This window comes from Orbicella franksi, chromosome 9, assembly GCF_964199315.1.
Source record: "Orbicella franksi chromosome 9, jaOrbFran1.1, whole genome shotgun sequence".
NCBI lineage: Eukaryota > Metazoa > Cnidaria > Anthozoa > Scleractinia > Merulinidae > Orbicella > Orbicella franksi.
The window spans coordinates 11,617,685-11,640,947 of NC_138153.1; the positions used below are offsets into that span (position 1 = coordinate 11,617,685).

The window sequence follows — 23,263 nt, forward strand, 5'->3', positions numbered from 1 at the left end:
AAGGAAAATATTTCTTTTTCTTATGCTTACATGCTTGTGCTTATTTCACCTAGGTGCGCTCTAGCGTTTTCTTGTGCTTATGCTTGCGCTTATGCTTGTGCTTCTCTCGCAAATGTGAACCAGGCTTTACGTCTTACACAGTTTGAAGTTCCTTACCTTGTCGAGGTGTATAACAGTGTCTCCCAGGCCTTCAGAGGCGAATGGTGCCTCCCCCGTGTGACTGGATGTAGGAGTGGACAGGGTGCTTCCAGACTCCACATTTTCTACATAGTCATAGATTCCTTCCGTGACGGTTTCTGCAGGAACCGCGCCCTCCCTGGTCTGTAGAGTATGAAAATCACAGTTAGCACTGGGAACGTTTTCAAGATAACCTTATACTACCGTAATCAACATGCTAATAAGATCTTTCGTCTCTCGAGCCGACGTTTCCTCAGGATATAACATGAATGAAAAAAAAAAAAAAAAAAAATTGTTGTTCCCCACCTCTGACTCGTCGTCTTCAAATGTCTCCACTGTTTCACTTGGAGTCAGTTCAGAGTTAGAGTTCAACCATTCCTGGAATCGCTACAATGAAAGGAACAATCCAAAAAATATAAACAAAACAGACAAAGGAAATAACAACCAAACCAAAAACGAGAACCACGACGACATAAAAAGGGGGGAAAGATACAAATGAACAACCCATGTTCAGCGAATTTTCTTTGGACCACTTTCCAGAACGGGTAAATTCAAAATTGAGAAGTTTTCGATCAAGTAAACAAGGGCACAGCCGTTCAAAACGAGACGGCAATTCAACATAAAACCATTTGAAAGGTTGATTTAAATTAAGCAGTTTACCGTGGTGAAGAGAATTTTGTGCTTTGGAACATTGTAAGATTAAGTAGTAGCATCTACATGGAAAACATTTTAAGTCTATTTTAGGAAACCGCGTAAATATAATTATGTGTACAACGTTAACAGTCTTACTGCCTGTTGCAGAGGCGCTCCTTCTGCACCGACGGAATCCTCCGTTAAAAATCTCGTCACCAGGTCCTGTAACGCATACAGGGCGCGCTGCCTCAGGTAGTCTGAAGTCAACAGCTGCAGTTCCCTGAACAACTCGAGCTGGAAAGAAATTCCAAACGAAACCCATGTCAGTCTCGATGCCCAGGTCAATCAATTATTGGGAGATTCTGACAAGGACGAAACCGGTTGTACAAACATAAATGGAGTTCCCTTGAAATAACTGCGTCAAGTTCAGCCATCTGCTCCAATCTTGGTCATCCTTGTTTCCTTTGCCTTCATTTGTAATCCTTTGGTGACTTTCTACATAAGAAAACGTTTTCGAGGTTCCCTACAATTCGAGGACAATTTAAGCGCCTGCCAAACTGTCTTGGTACTTTAACGCTGGGCTTAACTGCCAACGAGCTCCATCATGATAACAGATTCCCCTTCTATGTAACTACTTCTTCCTACGAGTTCTATGCCAGAAAAAACGAATAAGCAATGGGAAACCGTACCAGAAAATGTGGCCTGGACTCATTTAAAGAAATGAGGGTTGCAACTTCGGAATAGATGGAATCTCTGAGTGCCTCAAAAAGCGAAAACTCACTTCCAGCTTCTGAGGCTCTGTAACAAAAATGGGAAAAGGTAAACGATTAGCACGGTCGAGAGAAAGAAAATGCATTGGTCGTAGTAGAAAGTATTCGAGTCAAGGAAAACCTACCTATCTGCTTCTTGCCAAGAGCTAAAGAAAAAATAAAATGAAATTAACATTCCAAAAAGAGAATCACATCTTGTTATCGTACCCAAATGCTCTGTTCTCCAATCAGTACTTTATCAGAACTGTATCAGAAACCCTGTCTACTGTCCTGACTTTCTACCATAGCAAGTCAATGACCTAATATCGCCGAATCTTTCGAAGGGCGAATTTAGGTATGATGAATGAGTGTATGTACCATGGGTTTGGTACGCTTAGGTAACATATCAGGCTCGTACGTAGGCTCGCCATGGACATTTTAACTCAACTGCCTCCCGCCAAAATATGAATCATGGCTCGACCAAACTCGCCAGGCATACCACCGAAGCGTACCAAAAAAAGTAAGGTTAGCTATAATAACGAAAACAGCAAAGATTTATGCTTGGATAAGCTTTACGAACGAATATGTAATGTCGTAAACTTTGAATCAAGCTATGAAGCACTTTTCCTACATGCAAACTGTCTTTCGCTGCCACTACAAAGAGTTTAACGCAGAATGGCTCTGAGATTAGGACTCGGTATCATTCCCTAACGTACCCTCTTGCCACATCATGCGCGTCTCCCGGTACACTGGACGCTCTTGAAGACGTTTCCACTGATTCAACTGCGAGCTTCTGTGCCAAATTAACCGCTGCGCTCTTCTGTGATTTATCCTTCTGTGCAAGGTTGGCTACAGCTGACGCCCTCAGAGGTGTGTTAAACGTGCGACCGATCACATCCGCGCTGCTGTCTGTTTTAGTTGCATTTGCACTTGTGGATGCCAGTTCTGAAGAACAGAAAGAGTACACCATTATATTATGATACATACCAGTTATGCCACGCTTTCAAGTGTATACCATGGAATATATCACGAATCACTTGTATTTTCTCGGCAAACTCACGATCCTTTAAGCGAGTGTGTATACCAAGAAAGTACAAGAGGGATATCCCATGGTATACCACGAGAGAGTGTTGGGTAACTATTTTACATCATTTCATAGATTAAATCAATCTTAGGGACCGTTCATTTTTTATAAGGTAGGGGGGGCTGGTGGGATTTGGGGGGGGGGGCATGCGAAAAAAAATGGCTTTCGAGGGGGGGCCATCCCAAAAAAATAAGGGAAAAAGGGGGGGTCACGTGAAATATTTTAGTAAAACTTTAAAATGGCATAATGTTTGAATATCAAAAAAATTGCTATAGAATAAACATAGAAGGCAGGATATAAATTTATTACAAACTTTCCTTCTGCTTTAAAAAAACGTTTCGCGACAAAAAGCATTTGTAGCTACTGAAAAGAAGTATTTAACACTGTTATTTTCGAATGCAACTTTCACTGGCACTCATCTTCATCTCCGCTGTCGTCGAGTTCTTCGTCGCCGCTTGTGCTGCTATGGGAGTCTCTTTCAGCAATGCTGCAAGAAGCAGCAATGCTTTCCGTCAGAGTGTACTCTTCAGGGTACATGAAGGTGTAAACATAATCTCTGACTTCCCGGTCAAGGTTGGTGGTGATTCTGCTTCTTGCAGCATTGGTGAAATAATTCCCTTCCAAAAGCTGTGCGATGTATGGCCCATCTCTTCTAAATATCGACGTGGCAACATCCTCAACTTTAAGACCCTCTTCCGGGACGGCCGTTCTAGGAGGGTACACAAGGCATTGTGGAAGATCATTTCCTAGCGGGTTTCCAACACAGATTCCATAAACTCGTTGGACGTTGTTTTCAGTCCGCTTCCTCTTTCTTTCATTTGGCTTTCTGCGGTTTTCTTTTTTCCTTCTCCTTTTGTTGATGTGCTGTTTGAGTATGCCTTTGAATATGCTGTTATAATTGCTCTTCTTATTTTCTAGTGCTTCCATGTCCTGCGTGACCTTCGTCAACTTAGCTTCTGTACATTTGATCTGTTTTACATTAAAACTGTGGCCAAATTCTTCGCCCTGCTTTAAAGCAAGCCCATTGGACTGAAAGAGTGTGGAAAGAGAGCAGAAGAAAAGGCAACGTTAAGTAGGGAGGAGGATTATCCTTGGACTGAGTTGTGCGAAGATCTAACCAAGCTTAAAAAGCTCCGTGTTCCAGAACTAAACAAGTACTCAAACCACCACGGGCTGAAGCAGCATTTGAAAAGCAGCAAGAGTGAGAAAGTAAAGGCAATTGTAAGACATTCATGCTTGCAGCAGAAGAGTCCTCTCAGAGCTGGCCAGCCAACACTGAGAAATGCCAGGACATTGACACAAAATGACAACAGGGCAAGTGCTGACAGCAGTGAAATGGATGAAAGTGACAATGATGAGTATGACAGTAATGCCATTGACTCTGGGGGAGAAGATGACTCAAGTGACGTCATTCTTGCATTCATCAATTCAGATGAGGAAGATGCCAATGAGAGGCCAAATGCCACACGCTCAGGGCGAGCCATAACTAGGAGATCCGAAATTGACTTTTCTTTCTTTTGATTTGTTTTTTAAACAACAGCTCTCTGTCGTATAGAGATTGTAAATATTGTCTTCATAGTGAGCACAATAACGTGAAGTAGGGGGATAATAGAGAAATATTAAAAAAGTTGAAATCTAAATATTGTTTGTTCAATTTTTTTTTGGGGGGAGGGGTCATCCCAAAAAATGACCGCTATAAGGGGGGGCCATGTGAAAAAATTGGTAAGCTGAGGGGGGGTCATGCGATTTTTAAATGGTGCTTCCTAAATCCCACCAGCCCCTCCTCCCTCATAAAAAATGAACGGTCCCTTAGGTTTTGTAATTTTTGTAATTTTAGGTAGGTGTCCTCTATCACTAGTGGGTTATCCCTGGGCTAAAACAATTCGACACGTTAGTCAAGTTATTGTTATTCTAGTTTCCAACACAATCAATGGAACATACATATACGAGCGGCGCACGATGGAAAGGTTGGTTGTAATATCAGAGTATAACACGGATTTCTTGTATTCTGATTGGCTGTATTTTCTTTGGCATGGTATAAAGGTAACTACATACATTATTTCAGTGTTAACTGATTATTTGTAGACAGTAGTGTCTTTTTCGAGTCTGGTAATCCAAGGCAGTTTTCACCGACGTTGTTATCAGGATAAACACTAATCAAGGCCTCGCTTGGTGTTCTATTCCACGAATACGTCACGTTTACTTCTTTGTACCAACAAGACAAACGTCTTAAACTAAACGTCTCGTTTGTTTGCATTAATCCTGTCAATTTATATTGCATCATTAACACTGGCCACTGTGTTGCCAAAGCAAAGAGCTAGGGACTGTTTCTACATAGTTTTTTACAAGGGACGAAAAAAGCACTTCTTCGAGCACTAGAAATTCTAACTTCAGGGTTCATAAAACTCAGCTTTGTACATTCAAATCGGTTGCAACATATTGCTTTTGTTTCTCTATTAAGAGTTTGCAATTTTGCATTTGCCTTTTTGAAGACGGAGACACGGTGGCTTCATGGTTAGTGCGCTCGATTCCGGATCTAGCGGTCGGGGTTCGAGCCCGGGCCGGGGAGATTGTGTTGTGTTCTTACGCAAGACACTTTACTCTCACAGTGCCTCCCTCCACCCAGGGTTTTTTTTCAATGCTGGGGGCAACCCCACGACGGACTAGCATCCCATCCAGGGAGGAGAAGTACTCCTAGTCGCTTCATGCTACAGAAGCTAGGATAAGCTCCGGCGTGATGGGCCACTTGGCCCGTATGCAGACTTTTCACCTTTACCTTTCTTGCAGGCGTGTTGTACTCTAAACAATTATAATTACATGGATGTTTTGAAAGCATCAAGAATTCACGTCGAACATTCATACAATTGTAAACAGTTTCCAATAAGTTTTTTATAGCAGTTAGTTGTATGAAATTGTAAGACCAGACGTATGAATCTGGGCATGTTTCTTTCGGCATTTACTATTTATTAATAAAGAATTCTTAAGGCTTCACCTACCTTGGTATGAACTGGGATCGTATTTTCGTTCCTGCCTGATGTTACCAGGAGACAGACCCACTCCTATCACACTAGGGCCAACCTCCCGAACCACCATTACTGGGTTGGCTATTCCTGATGAGGTAGGGGGAGGCGCAGGTTCAACAGGATGCCCATGATGAGTAGTAGATCTTGGACTTGGTATGCCTGTGTCTGGGTTTACACTGAAAGACTCTTGAGTTGGCTTTGTTCTGTTGCCAGATGCTTGCTCGCTTGATTGAGGAGGCTCGTTAGCTGCTGCTGGCTGCAGAATAAAATGACAATTTACTAGCAATTCACCTTTGTTTAAAGGTCTATACGCTGCTCCTTCATGACGTGACAATTATCTCAACTCCTCCTTTGTCAGGTGGTGTCAAGGGTCGTTATATCAATAATATTTTACTGAGACACAGAATACACGTACTTAACAGCCAAATGCCAGTAAATCCTTGTTTCTTCCCAAAATGATGCAGAAATGTGCGCCGCTACGAAGACGTTCCTGAGGACCTGATCATCCTCTTCAAACACGACTGCTGCACTAGGTGGGCAACACCCAGCTTTGATAATCCGCCTGAAATGGTGTCACCCCTTGTTCTAAGAACTTAGTTGATAACACTGATAATAATTCACTGATAATAATTCTGATACGGATTCACTGATAATAATTCTGATAATAATTCTGATAATAATTCACTGATAATGATTCACTATAAAAGACCTAAAAACGTCGTCAGTGCGAAACAGCCTTCCTTCACCTGTATGCTTATTCTAAGAATTTTGTGCACAAGAAGACAGCAAGACTCCTAGCTCAAAACAACCATCCCCACTAATCTCCTAAATAAAAAGAGCACTTAAATGCTTAACGCACATGGTAATTCAAATATCAGCTTCGTAATTCTAGCTGTACACATACTCAACTTGTAAAAATTACCCACCTGCTGGCCGAACTGAGGATGCCAAGCAGTTCTAAACATTGGAGCTGATGAAGGTGGCTGATATGTACTCGTAAAAGGGGCCTGACTAAACAGAGGAGCTGAGAAAGGTGGCTGCAATACACTGTGGGACGGCAGACTCATAAACGATGGAGATGTGTTGTTGATAACGCTTGGAGTCGCAGTCTGGGGTCTATGTGGGGACGGATTGCTATCACCAAGAGCGGAAGGATTGTAAGAAAACAGCTGCTGGAATTGTTGCTGAAGGGTCGCCATGTCTTGGTGTTGTTGCTGAAGCTGTGCATAGCACTGATTAAGGCTTTGAAGAATCTGATGTTGCTGCTGCATGTAGCGCTGTTGATCGAAGAAACTCTGGAGTCCTTGGTAGGCTTCTTGTTGTCTCTGTTGATACTGCTCGAATGGATTCCCACCTAAACCACAGAACGAAAAACCCATTTATATACCACTGATGCTAAGGTAAAAATTTAAACGACTATATGCAGATGTTTGTCAGTAAAGGTCAACAAATGCTGTCGCTATACGAGGTTTGCCCTTCTAAGGTCCGAACTCTTGCTTGAAAGCATTCACGACTGGGCAGTAGTTAATACACTTTCATTTAAAGGTTATAAATGCCACATGAATAAATCCATAGTCAAGTACATTGTTCGTACCAATACAAGAAAGTAAGTCAGTAACACTATTTCAGCTCAGGTTGATGAGGCTGATTAGGCCCCTAGCAATACAGTCATGCTAATATACCACGAAAAATATATAAAAAATATCAAAAAAAAAAAAAAAAAAAAGATATACATAAAATACTTTAAAGAGTTATTCAACGTTGTATTAGGCAATACAGACACAATGTGGACAATGCTAGAGCCATTTTAATAATGAGAGTGTTGTTATTGCCTTTTGCTCTCTCGCACATGAAGAGGAAAGAAAGAAAACAATGGATCACAAAGTGTAACAACGTACATAACACGTATTTTTAATGTAGCGGCTGAAGTGCAAACCACTTTACCACTTGTCAGCGCAAATTTGTATCAAATCAGCTTTGTTAACTTACCCAGACCTGGTACTGGGCTAGGAAAGTTCTGAAAACCGGGACCTGAAGCAGGCCCACTGGGAACATTTCTGCCAATCACTGTGGACACCAGCATTTGTTGATCCCTGAGGAGCCCATTGCACAGGGTGGTGAGGGTGGTGACTTCCTGGTGAAGACGCTCGCAGTGCTGCTCCCATGCTTGGCGTTCCATGTTAAACTGTTCCTGTTCCCGTTCCTTGATAAGCTGCTCAGCTGGTGTAAAGTTCTGTGGAACAAAGAGATAGTTTAACAGTAGCTATTCAACAAGTCACCTTTAAGTATAGCCTCCTACACAGGTATTCCGTTGGTTCAACAACCAAGCAGCTAAAAGGATGTCTAGAGCGTGAAAGACTATAGCAAGCCATGTTAAGTTGTTCCTGTTATTAGTTCAGCAGCTCAGCTAGAGCAAAGTTCTGTGACATCATTTGAGTACAGGAGCTAATCAACGATTTAGAAAGCCATCTTTAGATCAAGTTTAACTGCTTCTGACCTCAGTTTAGCTGATCAGCTAAAATCAAGTTCTGTGACAGAAAACTAGGAGGTATTCAACAATAGACAACATAAAATACTTTACAAAGGTACATAACTGTCGAAAAGGCAATAATACATGTAAACACAGACGGTTACGACTGGAGAAGATTGAAACCGATGACGAATGGACTAACTTATAAAATAACTTCCTGTCAGCCTGTCAACAACTGATAAAAGGATGGACCCATCCAGAAGTATTTTCTTTTGCAAAGTACAATAATACCATTATATTGGAACGTAGTTTGTCCTACATACTTCTTGTCTGATTCTTCCTCTTGAATTCCTATCAAAGTAGAATGTTCTAGGCCAGTCTTCAAATGTAAGTCCTCTTTCTCGTTCCCTTTTTCGGGCCCCACCTATGACGACAGAATACATTACACATTACTGATCTTCTCTCGTAAACACCCGATCAGCTTTGATTTCATATAAGTAAAAAAGAAAATTATGTGGAGAAGCACTACAAGAGTTGTACTGGAATGTCTTTGAGCATTCAAAGGATTCCACGTCCATAAATATTTCTGGTAAATTTTTGATAAAAAGACTAGTAAAAAAGTGTGTTCATTTTGTGACTGTGTTCTATGCTCAACGGGTTTACTCTCAAGTGTAGAACTACAGAAAGAAGTTTAACTTTCAAGTCAGGATGCTTTCGTCAAACACTTTCAAAAATTATGTGTATTTACAATGAAGCTCATCATCACAAAATTTCTCGTCTCGTTTTGCTGTGTCGCCTTGCTTTGCTTTGCCTCGCCTCGCCTTATCTAGTTGCATTATGAAGACTACGCACATGTCCCAAGTGAGGAACACGAACTCAGACTACCTGATAGGGCGCTTCCATCAAGCTTGCGTTTCTTGCCGCTACTGGGCTGTGAGGCGCTGTCTACACTGCCTCTGAAGGCTGTCATACGAGGCACTCTTTCTCTACTCCTGAACACTGCCTGAGCTCCTCCAGAGAAAGCTTCTGGTTCAAGACGCTCTTCTTCTTCCTCTTCTGCTTGAACTATTCCATCAGGATAATCATCTTCTACCTCCACCGCGATCTGTAATGGCAAAATAACCATCAAAATAAGCATCAGTAAACAACAAGCTACAAAATAAATTGAGGTTCTACTGTTCTATCAAACTGTATTACCCCAGTGTAATTGCTAAAGAGCAAGCTGTAACAAAATATTTCCACTCTTTGCGACTTTTCCTAGAGTCAAACTTTCATGTAGTATGCAGCAAAAAAGCGCTGTTACACCGGGGAATTCCTCTTGCTACTTGTCTCGCAAGTTTGATGCAACACAAGTTGTAAGAAAAATTGCCCTATATTATACCCTGAAGTACAAATCATGTCTCGAAACGTTTCATTGCAGCAAGGGTTTTACAAAAAATCATGTTCTACTTTTCGCAACGCTTAATGTAGCGGAAACATTGCAAGACATGTACATTTCAAGAGGTGTTACACAACGTAAACACCCGTGCAATTTGTCCCGCAACTGCCCCCCTCCCCCCTCCCCCCTTCCCCCCCCCCCCGCAAAAAAATACTGGGCAATAATGCAAGTATATGACGTAGCATTGCGTAGTGTAACAGCGCGTAAAGGTTTACAGTCTGAATCAGTCATGGGGTTTACTAGGTTATCGCCATATTGGTTTTTCATTCTGATAGAAATACCCACACCATCTATAACCTCCTATTGATGCACATTATTTTCTCTGTTACCTCTGCTCCTTGGTTCTCCTCATCCGACTCATCTGCTGACACTGCTGAGTCGTTCTGTGTACTGCTGGGCTGGGTAGAACCTCCCCACGTAGCTGTGGTGATATCAGCACTCATCATGCTCACACCAAACCCTTCATCTATGTCTCCACTTCTGCCGCTCCTCACAGAGTATGTTCCACCTTCCGAAACATCGTCCAGGCCAGCCTTCTTTCGTTTTTCCAAAAACTTCTGCTTTCGTTTCTTCAGCTTTTCCTCGTGAAGTTCCCTCTGACGTCTAAGTTCTGACCAAACCAATGCACTTGGACGAGCTGCAACGACAGTCAAACTAAATGAAGTTCTTGAACGTTTCATCTCAAGTCTTGGATTCACGCCAACCCACAGCTGTAATGAAAATGCCCTCTCCTGGGGCGTAGCCAGAATTTTTTAAAGTGGGGGGAGGGGGGCGGAGGGGGATCACACTCTGTCAAAGTGAGGGTACTCACCAGATTGTCATGTCGTTTTCGCCACCTGTTGTAGGTTGTTTGCTTAAAAAAGGGCTTACAAAAGGGGGGTTCACGGGCAACTCAGGACCACCCCCCCTAGCTACGCCCCTGCTCTCCTCCGCAGAGGCCTCAGCAGTTCCCTGCGCGCTTTTTTTTTCTTATGGAAGACTACTGCATTTGCATTTCACTTTGATTTTTGAGAGTCGGTCCAAAAAATAAAGTATTGTGTACTATTGCATCGTATAATAAAAGTCTAGGCCAGCATCTCACAATGATGCACACGTAATTCCAGCCTGCTGTGCACGCGTTTTCCGTGTGCACGGTGTGCTCGGTATTAGCTCATGATCGAGTACGTTCGCCGCCATGTTGGATTTCAGCCTCACTCCCACGCCCTAGGACCCCTTTTTGTCTCTCCCCAAGCCTCTTCCGAGTTTGATTCCGCTCGCTTGATAAAAACGCGCTCGCTCGCCAAAATACGCCTGCATTGCAGGCTAACGTAATGCTTCTAAGATCTAACTATATCTAACAAAAACTATAAACACATTTTTAAAGATTCACCTCTTGGGGGCTCGCTGGAGTCTATAGATCTGGCTGCCCTCAAATCAATGCCATAAAACGGTGTCTGGGTTGAGATTTCTCGATTAACAGGCTGATGAATGATTGGTCTCTTAGAGTCAGCTGATCTACCAATGGTGAAAGTATCATGCCTGAGTAATCCAGCTGACTCAGGTTTTTGTGGCTGTGTTCGCGTCTAAAGAAAAGAATTCATAGTCGTTAGCAACACATTTTAGCCTGGGAAAAGGCTAAAATTCAATATAGAGATCAACCTTTGCATCTTTTCCCCAGTTTTATCACCGGTGTGTCAATTTTTACTTTATTAAGATTATGGCGTTTACAAAGATCTAACAATATACATTTTTACAGTGTTTGTTTGATTGTCTTTTTGATATTTTCAATGAATTTTGCAGCTGCTTTGGCATCTGAGAGATCTCTGAACAATTTTGAAGTCCAAGATGGCGGCTTTACATACCATGCGGAGATACATTGAGAGTGAGGGGGGAGGGGGGGGGGAGAGGCACGAAGAGCCTTCCCCCGGCCCATGAGCAAAATAAATGCTGAATGTGTTAGACAGGTGGTAACTGTAACTTCCAAACATTTTTCTTAACTCTCTTTGAACAAACAACCTCGTCCAAAGTCATGGTTTTGTCGTCATTTAATTGAACGAGGTGTAGCTTGTACATGTACATGGGCAAACACAACAAATTAATTCCACAACACGAGTACGTACACGCACGTATACATTCATTTATACGCTGTGTTAGAGTAAGGATAAGAATAATCTGCAATGCACAATGTTCATACCTGTGTTGAAACTGTCTTGTGAGCTTCAGAATGTTGGCTCATTCTTGCTAGTTCCTGTTGTACCTCCAGTAATCTTTGTCTCTCTTGCTGCAGCTGTTCAAGCTCTGCAGTCTGTTTCTGTAAGTATCTTTGGTACATCGCCTCTTGGTCACTCCCTATTACACAAGCAAGGCATGTCCTCTTATATCACTCCAGACAAGTACGTGTATGTTTGAATTACAGAATGCAAAGAGACAGACATGTCAACATAAGCACCTAAATGTACGTGGTACAACCATGTTACATGACGATTTCTATAAACGTTCTCCTCTCTCTCCAATCTCTTGCAAAGTAATTGTTGAACAACAGTTAATTCTTTTTTCCCTGTTTGACAAACAAGTGCTATTATATTTCATATTCTACGAGAAGTTTGAAAATCGGAATTTGCTAGAGCTCAGACGAAACTTGACAACCGTGTTGAACGAATCTGAAATGAGATTGGCCGATTGCTTGGAGCAGCTGTCTAGCAACATTGGAACATTGTGCCACAACGCTGGAAAGTTTCCCCCGAAAGAACAACCTGTTTGACGGTGAAAGGAAAGAGCTCTGGCATCTTAACTGCCCGTATGTTATCTTACACTTAGCAAACGCTTATGTACCTCAGAGCTAATTGAAAGCCCTTGCACAAAAATAAGTGGGTAAAATGAAGTAGCATTAGTTGAATTAAAGACCAACCATCAAGATCCAGCATTCTGTTCCTGTTCAAAGCAGCAGCTGCAGCGGAAGCCACAGTAACCACTGCTGCATCTCCACCAGCCCCTTCATCCTCAGTACCTGTAGTGACTTCATCGTCCTCATTCTGCCTGTCTTCTTCCTCATTGTCACCTGAAGTCTCTGATCTGTTGCTTTCGTCTCTTTCCTCCTCGTCCTCCTCTTCTTCCTCCTCCTCCTCATCACCATCATCATCATCGTCATCATCAAGATCGTCCTCGTCAAAGCTCAACTCTGCCAACTCCGCTGGTAGAGCTGGTGATGTTTCTGGAAACTAAATCCAATAGCTATTGTCAACACTTTAATCACTAGTTAATTTATTGATGGGTTTGTTGGTTTGTTGCAGTGTTAAGTACCGTTCAGAGATAAGCGAACCATCAAACGCGTTTTAAACTCGTTGACAAAAAGAAGAAAACGCGCTGGTGCGTTTTCACTAACGCATTTGGAGACTCGTTTTTCATCAAAGCGTCTTGCTTTTGTTATTCATGTCCTCGCCTCCAATTTGTTCTCTTTTGTGCACTTTCTCAGCCAACTCCAAAGATTTTTTTTAACTGAATTGAAGATGGATGTGATTGTAAGATAAACATTAAAGTAACTGTGTCGCGGATTTTACCCAAATTAAGACAAAAGAAAACGGCCACCAAACTGAGTGAAATATAAAAAATAGCCCCTTTAAACAGTAAAAGAACATTTAATAAAACAACAAATACAAAAGGCTGAACAATTTTCGAAGTTAATCTCGTTTCTTTGTCACCTTTAATTACAATGCCCGAGAGACGTTTCTGTTTGTAATGAAGCTATATGTATGGTTTGGTCATTTAGATTCATAAAAGTAATTTCTTTGCTAATATTAAGTTACACTGCAAAACTTCATAACCAGACTAAACTCAGCCCTGACACAGTCTCCTTACGAATGTAAGTTGTAGAAAGCAAGCTGCTTCTAATGGTGGAGTTTTGGAGTACAAATACGCTCGAGCAAAACATGAAACAATGCGTGATTGCTATTCAAAAACATCTTGGACAAAAGAGTTCGGTCCAGGATTTCAATGAACGTAGCAATTACTCAATTACTTTGAGATTGAAAGTAAAAGGTCTCTATCCTACACTAACACACCTGTTGTATCTTCTTCACAAGTTCTTGAAGTTGTCTCAGTTTCTGTTTTGCAGAGTTGAGCTTCCTGTAACAGAATAACAACAGACCATACTGAGCAGATGACGCCAAAAGTAATTTCATGAAGGACAGTAAGTAGCCGCTGCAGTACATGTATAATTGTAAGTGGACCCTTATCAATTTTATAGATTGAAGTGGACAGCTCTTGTACACTGGCTTTGGCATGTAAAGTGCATTGGACATTCTTTCATCACGGTGGTTTATACACATAGGTTTACTCTCTTTGAAAGTTGTAGGGACCCATATCAAAATTTTAGTGTCAGCAATGATCAAAACTCACTTTTGTACACGAAACTAATTGCAGTATTCATTTCAAGATGAAGCTACACCAAATCTTGTTGCCTTTCATGTAGGTCCCCTGTACTGTCAACTTTATACAATGAAAAAAAAAAGCAGGATCTGAATTCACCCTGGATTCATAAAGCATCTTAGCAAAGCACCTGCATCCTGATTTATGTATTTAATTGTGACAGTTGAAAAAATAAATCAGTCAGTCCCATATGTTACTCTGAAAAAAATAAACAAAACAAGATTGAGTTTTTCAGGTTGTCATTACAGGAATCAAACTCGTATGGGCAGGAATTTTTTGAGTACCTTGCGACAGTGATTGATTGGTGTCCCTCTCACATTTGCACCAGCCTCAGCATTTACAGTTACACGAACCTTAACTTTTCCCTACACATAGAATAACTTTAGAATAATACAATTTCTACATGTAGAAGTAATTCTCAACCCACCGGACTTTGGCTTGGAATTCGGGATCATCCTGCCAAGCCATAGTATTCACGCTTGAACTGCCGGCGCTAACTGCACTCTCTGCATCAGTGTCTGTCTGTGTCTCGGCTTCAGATTCCTCCTCTGTTGCTTGTATTGGTACAACTTCGTTGTTCACTCTTGAAGGAGACACCTACAAAGAAAACTGAACTAAGCAATCATTCTATTAAAAAATTGTATCGTGTTTATCATTCAATATAAAGTGTTGCACTTCCAATGTTCCGTACATATTTCCATGAAATTATAACAAACCTGAGCACTTTCATTTGTCTGTTTAAAAAGATGAGCAACCCTTGTTCTTGCTTCCTGAAGTTGTCTTTGTAAAAGAAATCAACAAATTACATGATGTATAACAACTTACTTTTAAGAATCTATCAGAGTTTCTTACAAAACAAAGGCATTTGGGACATTAAGGATAAGCCAATAAAGAGGGAGCTGAGGCTACCATAGGAACATACAATGTACATGTAGGTGTGGTCCAAGCACACACCAAGCCACCAAATAACAGTCGGTCATCGGACAATTGTCCGGTAAATTTGAGGTTTTGACAGGTACAAGCTTAACCTGGTCGGACACTCTGACCGGGCATTTCTGCTAAAGTGAAAAATAGTTTCACTGAAAATTTGTGGCCGAATATGGGACAAGTTATTTTGTTATACTGCCACACAATACTACGCAAAAAAGCTTTGTTATCGGTTTTGTTTTTATTCCAATTCTGAGAATTTTATCACGCGCAGTGCGTCGTCTCAAATGTTATGTCAGATTGTAAACACATCACATCAGCACCACTATTCCTACGAGTTAATTTACGCATTTTGCGGTGACGTTGTGAAAGATCGCGAAGCCCCACTTAGTCTGAATTACGTTCGTCTGAAAACTACTTAAAACTGAGGTCTTATGTCATTACTCGTTGTTTGTTACCACCAAGTGTTGTGGAATTAATTTTCAGTCGTAATACATTGATCCGATTAAAATATTATAGAAACTGAATACACGGCCCAAATACTCACGTTTCGTTTATCTGAATGCAATCGCTTTCAAAAACTGTAAAACCTCTAAAACGTAACCAAATATTTTTCTAGTCCGTATTATCAAAAATCAGTTTAATTTTTAACTCTTTATAGTTTTTTTTTTTACGTCTGTCAGTGTGGTTGAAATATAGTTTCCGTTCCACAGACATGTCTTTGTGAAAAGCGTGAATGTACAAATTAGTCACGCTTTATTGTCACGAACATCTCCAATTCCACATTTTAAATAACTACACAAATTTTTTATTCAATTGACCCCGAAAACTTTCAGAGGAAACTTGCTTTCACAAAAAGTCGAAGAATTCATTTCAGCCAATTTTCAAGTCTCCGAATGTTATTGTGAGGTTTTATACTGAAAAGCTGTCCACACGGGAGACTGTTTCATCGCTTTTCCCGTCTTCCTTAGACGTCGTGGGAAACTTGTTACGTTGGAAACGTTTGTGTGACTAGGGGTATAAACGTTTGTAAATTTGTCAATTTTCGACAGGTAAAATAATACCAGACGTGATGTAAAGGTCCCCTTGCTGGTGCTAGTAGCGATTTTACACTCAGTTGACTTTAAAGCTATTCGAATTTGCAACCAATATTTTGGCGAAGAGTCTACACTGAAATATCAAAATGTCTCAAATATCTCTTTTTAATTTAATTTCTAACGACAAACAATTTTTTTTGTCCGGCCAGACTGGCTTTTTGTCAGGTCAAAACTTGTCCTTGTCCTGACAAATGACCTGCCTAAGGACGAAAATTATTTGCAGGCTTGCACACGGTAATTTTTTTTCAGCTAGAAAGAACAGCTTATAGGTAAAAGTAGGTACTATAGTTCGGTGATGTTATAATATAAATATCTATACCGACGTATTTTCCCAACTCCTAGACAAGGTTAAAGTAATACTTCAATAATGGACAACATGCCATCAAATCGAAAAAGACTTTTCATGACATGCAATCACACCTTATTTTTCCCATCAGGTCGGGATCTTCAACCCCAGCACTTAACATCCATTCAATACTGCTGAAGTCCTGGTCTGTACCAGTAGTAGCTCCTCCCACAGCACCTTCCAGCTCCTCAGGCTCATCGCTGCTTTGAACAGGCACACTGAGTGGCTCAGTCCCAGTGTGGGTTTGTGGAACACTTTCTGGTCTATCTGCCTCATTCAGGGAAGGCTGGAAGACATCCAAAAATAATATACAAGTGTAACAATCTAAATTTATATCTAAATGATTTTTCCCCTCTCCCACTTACTTTACACAGTACATGCGACAAACATGTTATGCTTAGAACTGCATCATGCCTAAGCTTAAACTCATAAATTCATATTTTCACTCCTTCCCCGAACTCTCAAGTCTAAAACAAGGGTTACAATGTAGATTGAGACCACAAGCACTGTAGGGGAATATGATGCTTTTCCGAAGTGCAAAAAAACATGAAAAACCAAGAACAAGAATTTAATTTTCCCTACCATATTCCTGAACTACATGTAACAAGAAGAATGATTTGCCACTACAAAGTTTCAAGTAAAAATTAAAGAAGCTATGTACATCAACAATTATTGGGAGAAGCCTGCTTTATATCAGCAAATTCATAATGTTAATCTGTCTCTTTTATTTTAATTTTTCAGCACCTTTTTTCTGCATTTGCATTTGATTCCCATATTTTATTCACACTATGTAAGTTATTCTAGCTAACACCTACATATTGTACAAAACCTGTATATTATTATTAACTTGTATAATTATTCAAATTCATTCCAGTTGTAACTGACAGTGACAGAAGTTTGACTGTCGAAACATGTATTTAAATCTGAAAAGTGTTGTCCTTTTTCTAAAAGGACAATTTTCCAATGAAATACAGAGGCAAAGGTTTCTTTTTCAAATGCACTGCTGTCTTCACAAATACAGCTTGGTGTATGTTTACAGAGTAAACCATTAATTTTTTTCCTACCTGATAATGGCCAATCAGGTCTCTTAACTGATTCAGTCTATCCCTCACTTCTTGCAGCTTCCTGTTTATAAAAGGATTACTGTTATTGTATTGTACTGTATGTACACGACCTGATGTGATGACTGAATATAGTAACAAGTCTTAAATTCTAAATCACTTGGCTTAGTACTTTAGAATAGGTTTAAGAAAGGAAGCACAGTATTTTTAATTGTCCTTGTCAGCAAAAGTTGACCATTACTTGAGTTTTTCATGGACCTCCAGAGCCTCCAAGATCCGTTCATCATCAAGCTTCTGCGATGTAGTGGCTAGCGGTTCATCCTCCTCTTGCTTAGACTCATTGACACTGGGATTAGCCACACCACCAGCCTCTAAGGTTTCTATGAAGGATAGTGAAGTGAATATCATTCATGTTTGATGGTAATTCAAATGGATATCGCATCCCTCTGAATATTTTAATTGTTTTCCAAATTCAGCATTTAGACTGCACAAAACAGTGCTTCAATCATTTGGAACAATGTGGGCATGATACCTTTTCTAAGTTGCGCTTCTTTCAGTGACTGCAATTCTCTCAACAAGGTGTCCATCTGCTCTTTCTTTGCCTCTAAAACCATCAGCTTGTTCTCAAGCTCCAATCTCTCTTGAGTGGCATTTGCAAGAGCTAAGGCTGCCTCCTAGGATTGAAATTTAGTACTGTCATAACCCTTTGTCAAATAACCCAGTAACGCACGTCACTTGCCAGTACCCTTGCATATACAGAACTTGCTTAGGTACAAAGTGACAAAAGAAGGTTAACAAAATTAAACCAAACCTCATTATCTGCAACCTCTGCACCAGTCTCAGGATTCACAGCCTACACGTATATGAACCAGAAAGAAAAAAGTATATTAAATTCCATGACAACATACATAAACACTGTATGCATATGTACATGTACATGAACCAAGAACAACATAAGTTTAACACCACATTGATATAAAAATAATGCCAAACTAACTTTACTACTTTTAGCTGTATTGCACATTCATATAAATCACCAAAATGTACATGTACATTGACTTGATCTGCTGATGTTGGCAGAGGCTGGTTTGTCCTCTTTGCTCTATGGTTCTCTCTTTCATCTGTCTCTTTTTCATCACCAGAATCAGCAGCCCTCCACTAGAAACATCCAAAAGAATGGAGTTCAGCTTACATGTTTTCAGAGATATTTCACTGACACTTGATCAGACAGACTTAGTTTATTGTCGACAAGACTGAACTGTACAATGATAATGTAGTAATTAGTTACTTAGCAATCTGTGACGTAACATAAGTGATTGATAGATCATAGATGTTCATGACACATGTAGAATGTAAACATATGATCTAGACTAAAGCAATGATAAATACAATTACTTGACAACCCAAACCTATAGGAGGAGAGAGGAGGGAAAGGAAAGGGAGGGAACATGGAGGGAGGAGAGGGGCAGAGGTACATGTGGTATGTACTCTAATTACCTTAGGTGGTCCCAAAAAGGGGTGGGCAATTACCATCTCTGAAAAATGTCTGGGCCTGTAGTTTGTATTACCAAAGCTAAAAGATCTGCTATCACCAGGTAATGCTCACAGGACAACTTTTTGGATTCTACAAATGCATGTGCACTTACTTGCCAGTGCCCATCAAGATGCAGTATCTTTGATATAATTTACATGCACCAGAAATTTTTTGAGGCCAAAAGACTACAGTCATCCCCCTACCCCAACTGATATGCACTGTATCATAAAGAAGTGATAAAGAAAACTGCATAGACAATCTCTCACAAAACTACTCTTGAGGGGAGATTGGTCTCAGAAGGACAGGTTTATTCAGTTTGATGATTTCATTGTGAATTTCAGACTATAGAAAGACGGAGAAAAGATGAAGCATCACCCTTGAACTACTACATATCATCTTGCTGCATCATGCCGCAGACTCAACACACTATGAACTATAAACACATCATCAAACCATCACAGCGATAACTAGGAAAGGAAAGAACCTATGAAGGGAAAAAAATGTAGTAGACTGTATGCAACCAAACTCTCACTCACTAGGCACAGCAAGTACATGATAGACTTTCAATGAGCAGAAAGAAATACATGTAAATGAAACAAAACTGTACATCTATATATACATACATGTATAGACTGTACATCCTACCTTCTCTTTATGCATCCTAAGAAGGTTCACGAGTTCCATTTCTTCTGGTGTAAATCGGCTGTCATCTGAGAACAAACTAGCACCTGCTCTCTAAAACAAACATACACATGCATGTGATTATAAGTTAAAATTTAATCCATTTCAATAAATTATTTACAAAATAGTAATAAACCTTTAGGGGCATTACAAAGATAAAATTAAAAACATAATCTGTACCTTGGGTATTGTATCGGGATGTGATGATGTTTGAGAAGTTGCAACTACACTTCTGCTTTGATCATCATCTTCCCCACCTATAGCTCCAGCTTCACCAGACACTTGTCGGCCCTTGGAAAATTAAAACAAAAAATGCTCTTGAGGGGAGATGGCAAACAAAAGATTAGTCTGATCTCAAGACTGGGTTTGCGTCAGCAACAAAAGTAAGATCATTGTATTTGTACCAAAAATTAGCCACGACTACAATGTAGCCATCGAAAATGTATTATGACAAGTAACTGTCATCTTTTATCATCAATTACGGAAAGTTTGAGAATATTGCATTAATTTCAAGGGGAGTATATTTTCTATAATCCAGTATTGGATCCTTCTTGAACTGTGGGAACCATTCATTATTTGCAGAACAAGGTGCCTGCTTTGGTTGAGTCTGGAATTTCAACTCTTATTCATTTTCAAATTTTGCATAGACATACCTCTTCCTCAGCTTCAGCTAAACGTATCTCTGCATCACGCTGCAAAGTCAGCAGAGCAGCTTGTCTAGTCTGTAGCTCCTTTAGCTGTCAAAACAATCAATCACCACAGCTTTAAGGACATTCTATTCTATTCTATTCTATTCTATTCTAATAGAGTATAAGAAGTTTTTAATATGTGCTTTGAACTCAAAAAGATCTTAAACTTCTTAAACAATGTCCACACACATGTATAATATATTTTAACCATAAAATAATTATTTTTACAGGGCCTATACAAATTTCCATCACACTGAATAAGGATGAAGGAAATTGTCAATTAAAATAAAACATTAAAACCAGTATGGTAAATATATTTACTGTACTACTTTGAACTTTTAAGTCCAAACGACAAAAAAAATACATTGTACACAACTGTAAATACATATATATGTATACACACATCTTTTGCTTGTGCAATTCCTTATAGGTGAATAAAGTGTGCATGGAGTGTTCCTTGGAGTTTTGGAGACAGCACCACGTAGTGGTGACAACTACTGGTAATTTGGATAATTTATGTACATGTAGCAGAACACAAACAACTGTACATGTAATTTATGAGTCATAGACCCTTTTCATAAATGGCTACTAATTATAAATTCTTTTGTAAGTATTAAAATTAGCCTGACTGACCTCATTTTTGAGTTCATAATTCAATTTTAGAATTGTTACTCAAAAACGAGTTTACTGAGGTTAATTTAAATGCATACAAAAGAATTTTAAATTGGCAGCCATTTATGAAAAGGGTCTATACATGCATGTTTTTGTGTGAGTACTGTTCAATATCTAACACTAAATTTGGTTGTACACAGTACAGCTAAACAGTAATTTGTGACCTTCCATGGGAAAACATACATCAATGCTTTTCCGTTAAACGGCTAAAAACTAATGCTTAAACAACAGGAGAGCAAACGACTTTTCAGAGCGTTTGAACGACTTGGTTAATGCTTTGAACAGGCAAGTGAAAATTTCTAACGGTTTCTGAAAACGTTCAAACGACTGGCTTGAATTTTCTCAATGTTTCTTCCGAACATTTTTTACAGGTAGCTTAACGATTTTTTGCAAACGGATAAACGATTGAATGGAGCATCTAACAGTTTATGAAAATGTTAAAGCGAATTATCTACAAGGTAACGAACGCTTCAATTTTCCAAAAGCAAGCAGACGACGTTTTAACTGGGTAAAATTAATATAAGCTTACGCTGTACCTGTATCGAGATAACACTTGGAAATGATAAGGCTGAAGCACTTGTGCAACTGGAATAGTTTATACTAAGTTAACTTAAATAGAGTTCACATGGTTGTTAATAGCGTTTTATTACTTACCATGACTTCCATTCACAAAGCTCAAAGCTGAGCAAAACTCAGGGGGCAGAGACAGTATGACAAGTCCATTGTTTACAAAACCAAATTGACGAAGTAAGCACACCAAATTCACTCCAGTTACAACCTTAATACTGCCATAAAATTTGACTCTTCGATCAGTATGACATTCAATAACTTAAAGGAACATTTCCGGAATTCAATTTCCTTCTCAAAGTCTTGCCGAAACTCATAAAGAAAACAAGATTCGTCCATTGAAGTTTACATTCAGAGCAGTTAGGAATGATGACGAATGAATTTGTGCCCAGGCTACTCTGTGCATCATATTGTCATAGCAACCGCACTCTCCCCAGGCTTCACTTGCCATTGATCGAAAACATGCGAGCATTATTCAGATTATTTTCATTCAGACGTTCACGCTAAGATATAATTTCTACATTGGAACAAAATTCTCCAATGCTGAGACAAAAAAAAAAATGTCTTTGTTTACTGAAATGCTGATAACAAATGCACAAAAAGGAATTACGCAATGTGACTTACAACATACTGTGGCTATTGTGTTTCTTATGAATGATTTTCCATCAATGTGCAAATGGTTCGAGTACAAACGTGCCAGAAGTTTTGGCGAACGGCCATTCCAGGGAAAACAAGGTATGTTTGTAATTATTCATCAAAAATAAACTGGATCTGAACAAAAACAATTCATGAAGTGCTATCTGCTTGTTTGCTTGCTCGGAATACGTTGAAACTCTGAATTGCATGTTATTAATTTTATAGAAACTCTTCTTTTGAAAGATCAGATATTTCACATCTCGCCTCGTAGATAAACTACGCCGCATGATTGAAAAACATAGCTTACTCACAACTGCTTTACAGTTGAGCGTTTAACTTAAACAGTCAACGTTTCCATTTAATGACTTTTCAAACACTTACAAGATCTTTAAATGTGGCTAAATGTAATTTAGGCTAAGTTAAACACGAGACAATGCTGGCCAGCAGTATCTCCCAGGGTCTTGGTGCGGGGTGGCCGGGGGTTTCATGCAGGGGCACCACATGGTTTACAGTCAAGCTTCGATTGTCAAGTCATTCCGCGTTTGTTATCGCTATCAGATAGTTCTCACAGTGCTTTTATTCCCGGCCCATCCCTCCCTCTAGTCATGGTAAGCATGTGGTAAGTATCCGTGTTTCCACTGTTTTCCAGTGTGACGGTGCTGGTTGGGTGGTTGCCGCTCACAGGGTTGTCATGGTTACCCTATGCGTTCGGCTTGGTGGCACTCGTGGCTTCACCCTCCTTTTAGGCACCACTCCCCAAGCTCATCTATTGTTGATGAGTTTAAACACCATTAAAGGGAAATTTGAACGGTTTTTACCAACGCTTTTAATGGACGGTGAAAACACTTCTAATGACTTTTCCAACACTGTAAACAGCTAGAGTGAAAATTTTAATGGACGTTCTAACACTTCTAACGATTTTCTAAACCGTTTAAGAGTAAACAAACGACTAACAAAATTAATGCTTTGAACCAATAAATGGAAAAGCGTTAATGCACATTTTCCCGTGGAAGGTCACATTTGAGGGGAAATAGTCTTGCCTTGAGAGACGATAGTCTTGTTTAATAGAGAAAAC

At 39.8% G+C, this 23,263-nt stretch overlaps 1 protein-coding gene across 4 annotated transcripts in view; it reads right to left on the reverse strand.

Annotated features, from left to right (window-relative positions):
- The window catches only part of LOC145497132 (uncharacterized), a 37,771-nt gene that overhangs the window by 9,048 nt on the left and 5,460 nt on the right, over positions 1–23,263 (reverse strand). For 2 of the 4 annotated variants that reach the window (XM_081476929.1, XM_081476928.1), the window contains exons 10-36: positions 20,278–20,361; positions 19,805–19,915; positions 19,589–19,678; positions 18,457–18,567; positions 18,221–18,262; positions 17,942–18,083; positions 17,651–17,789; positions 17,413–17,473; positions 16,423–16,634; positions 14,695–14,758; positions 14,406–14,575; positions 13,612–13,675; positions 12,462–12,771; positions 11,748–11,902; positions 10,944–11,136; positions 9,904–10,211; positions 9,022–9,241; positions 8,460–8,560; positions 7,656–7,899; positions 6,593–7,020; positions 5,640–5,922; positions 2,276–2,504; positions 1,706–1,726; positions 1,500–1,608; positions 967–1,104; positions 484–564; positions 157–321 (exon numbers count right to left, since the gene is read on the reverse strand). In XM_081476929.1, the coding sequence (XP_081333055.1) occupies positions 157–321; positions 484–564; positions 967–1,104; positions 1,500–1,608; positions 1,706–1,726; positions 2,276–2,504; positions 5,640–5,922; positions 6,593–7,020; positions 7,656–7,899; positions 8,460–8,560; positions 9,022–9,241; positions 9,904–10,211; positions 10,944–11,136; positions 11,748–11,902; positions 12,462–12,771; positions 13,612–13,675; positions 14,406–14,575; positions 14,695–14,758; positions 16,423–16,634; positions 17,413–17,473; positions 17,651–17,789; positions 17,942–18,083; positions 18,221–18,262; positions 18,457–18,567; positions 19,589–19,678; positions 19,805–19,915; positions 20,278–20,361 (4,275 nt within the window). The remainder of the gene's footprint in view (positions 1–156; positions 322–483; positions 565–966; positions 1,105–1,499; positions 1,609–1,705; positions 1,727–2,275; positions 2,505–5,639; positions 5,923–6,592; positions 7,021–7,655; positions 7,900–8,459; positions 8,561–9,021; positions 9,242–9,903; positions 10,212–10,943; positions 11,137–11,747; positions 11,903–12,461; positions 12,772–13,611; positions 13,676–14,405; positions 14,576–14,694; positions 14,759–16,422; positions 16,635–17,412; positions 17,474–17,650; positions 17,790–17,941; positions 18,084–18,220; positions 18,263–18,456; positions 18,568–19,588; positions 19,679–19,804; positions 19,916–20,277; positions 20,362–23,263) is intronic. The other 2 variants (XM_081476930.1, XM_081476931.1) reach the window with 2 other exon arrangements.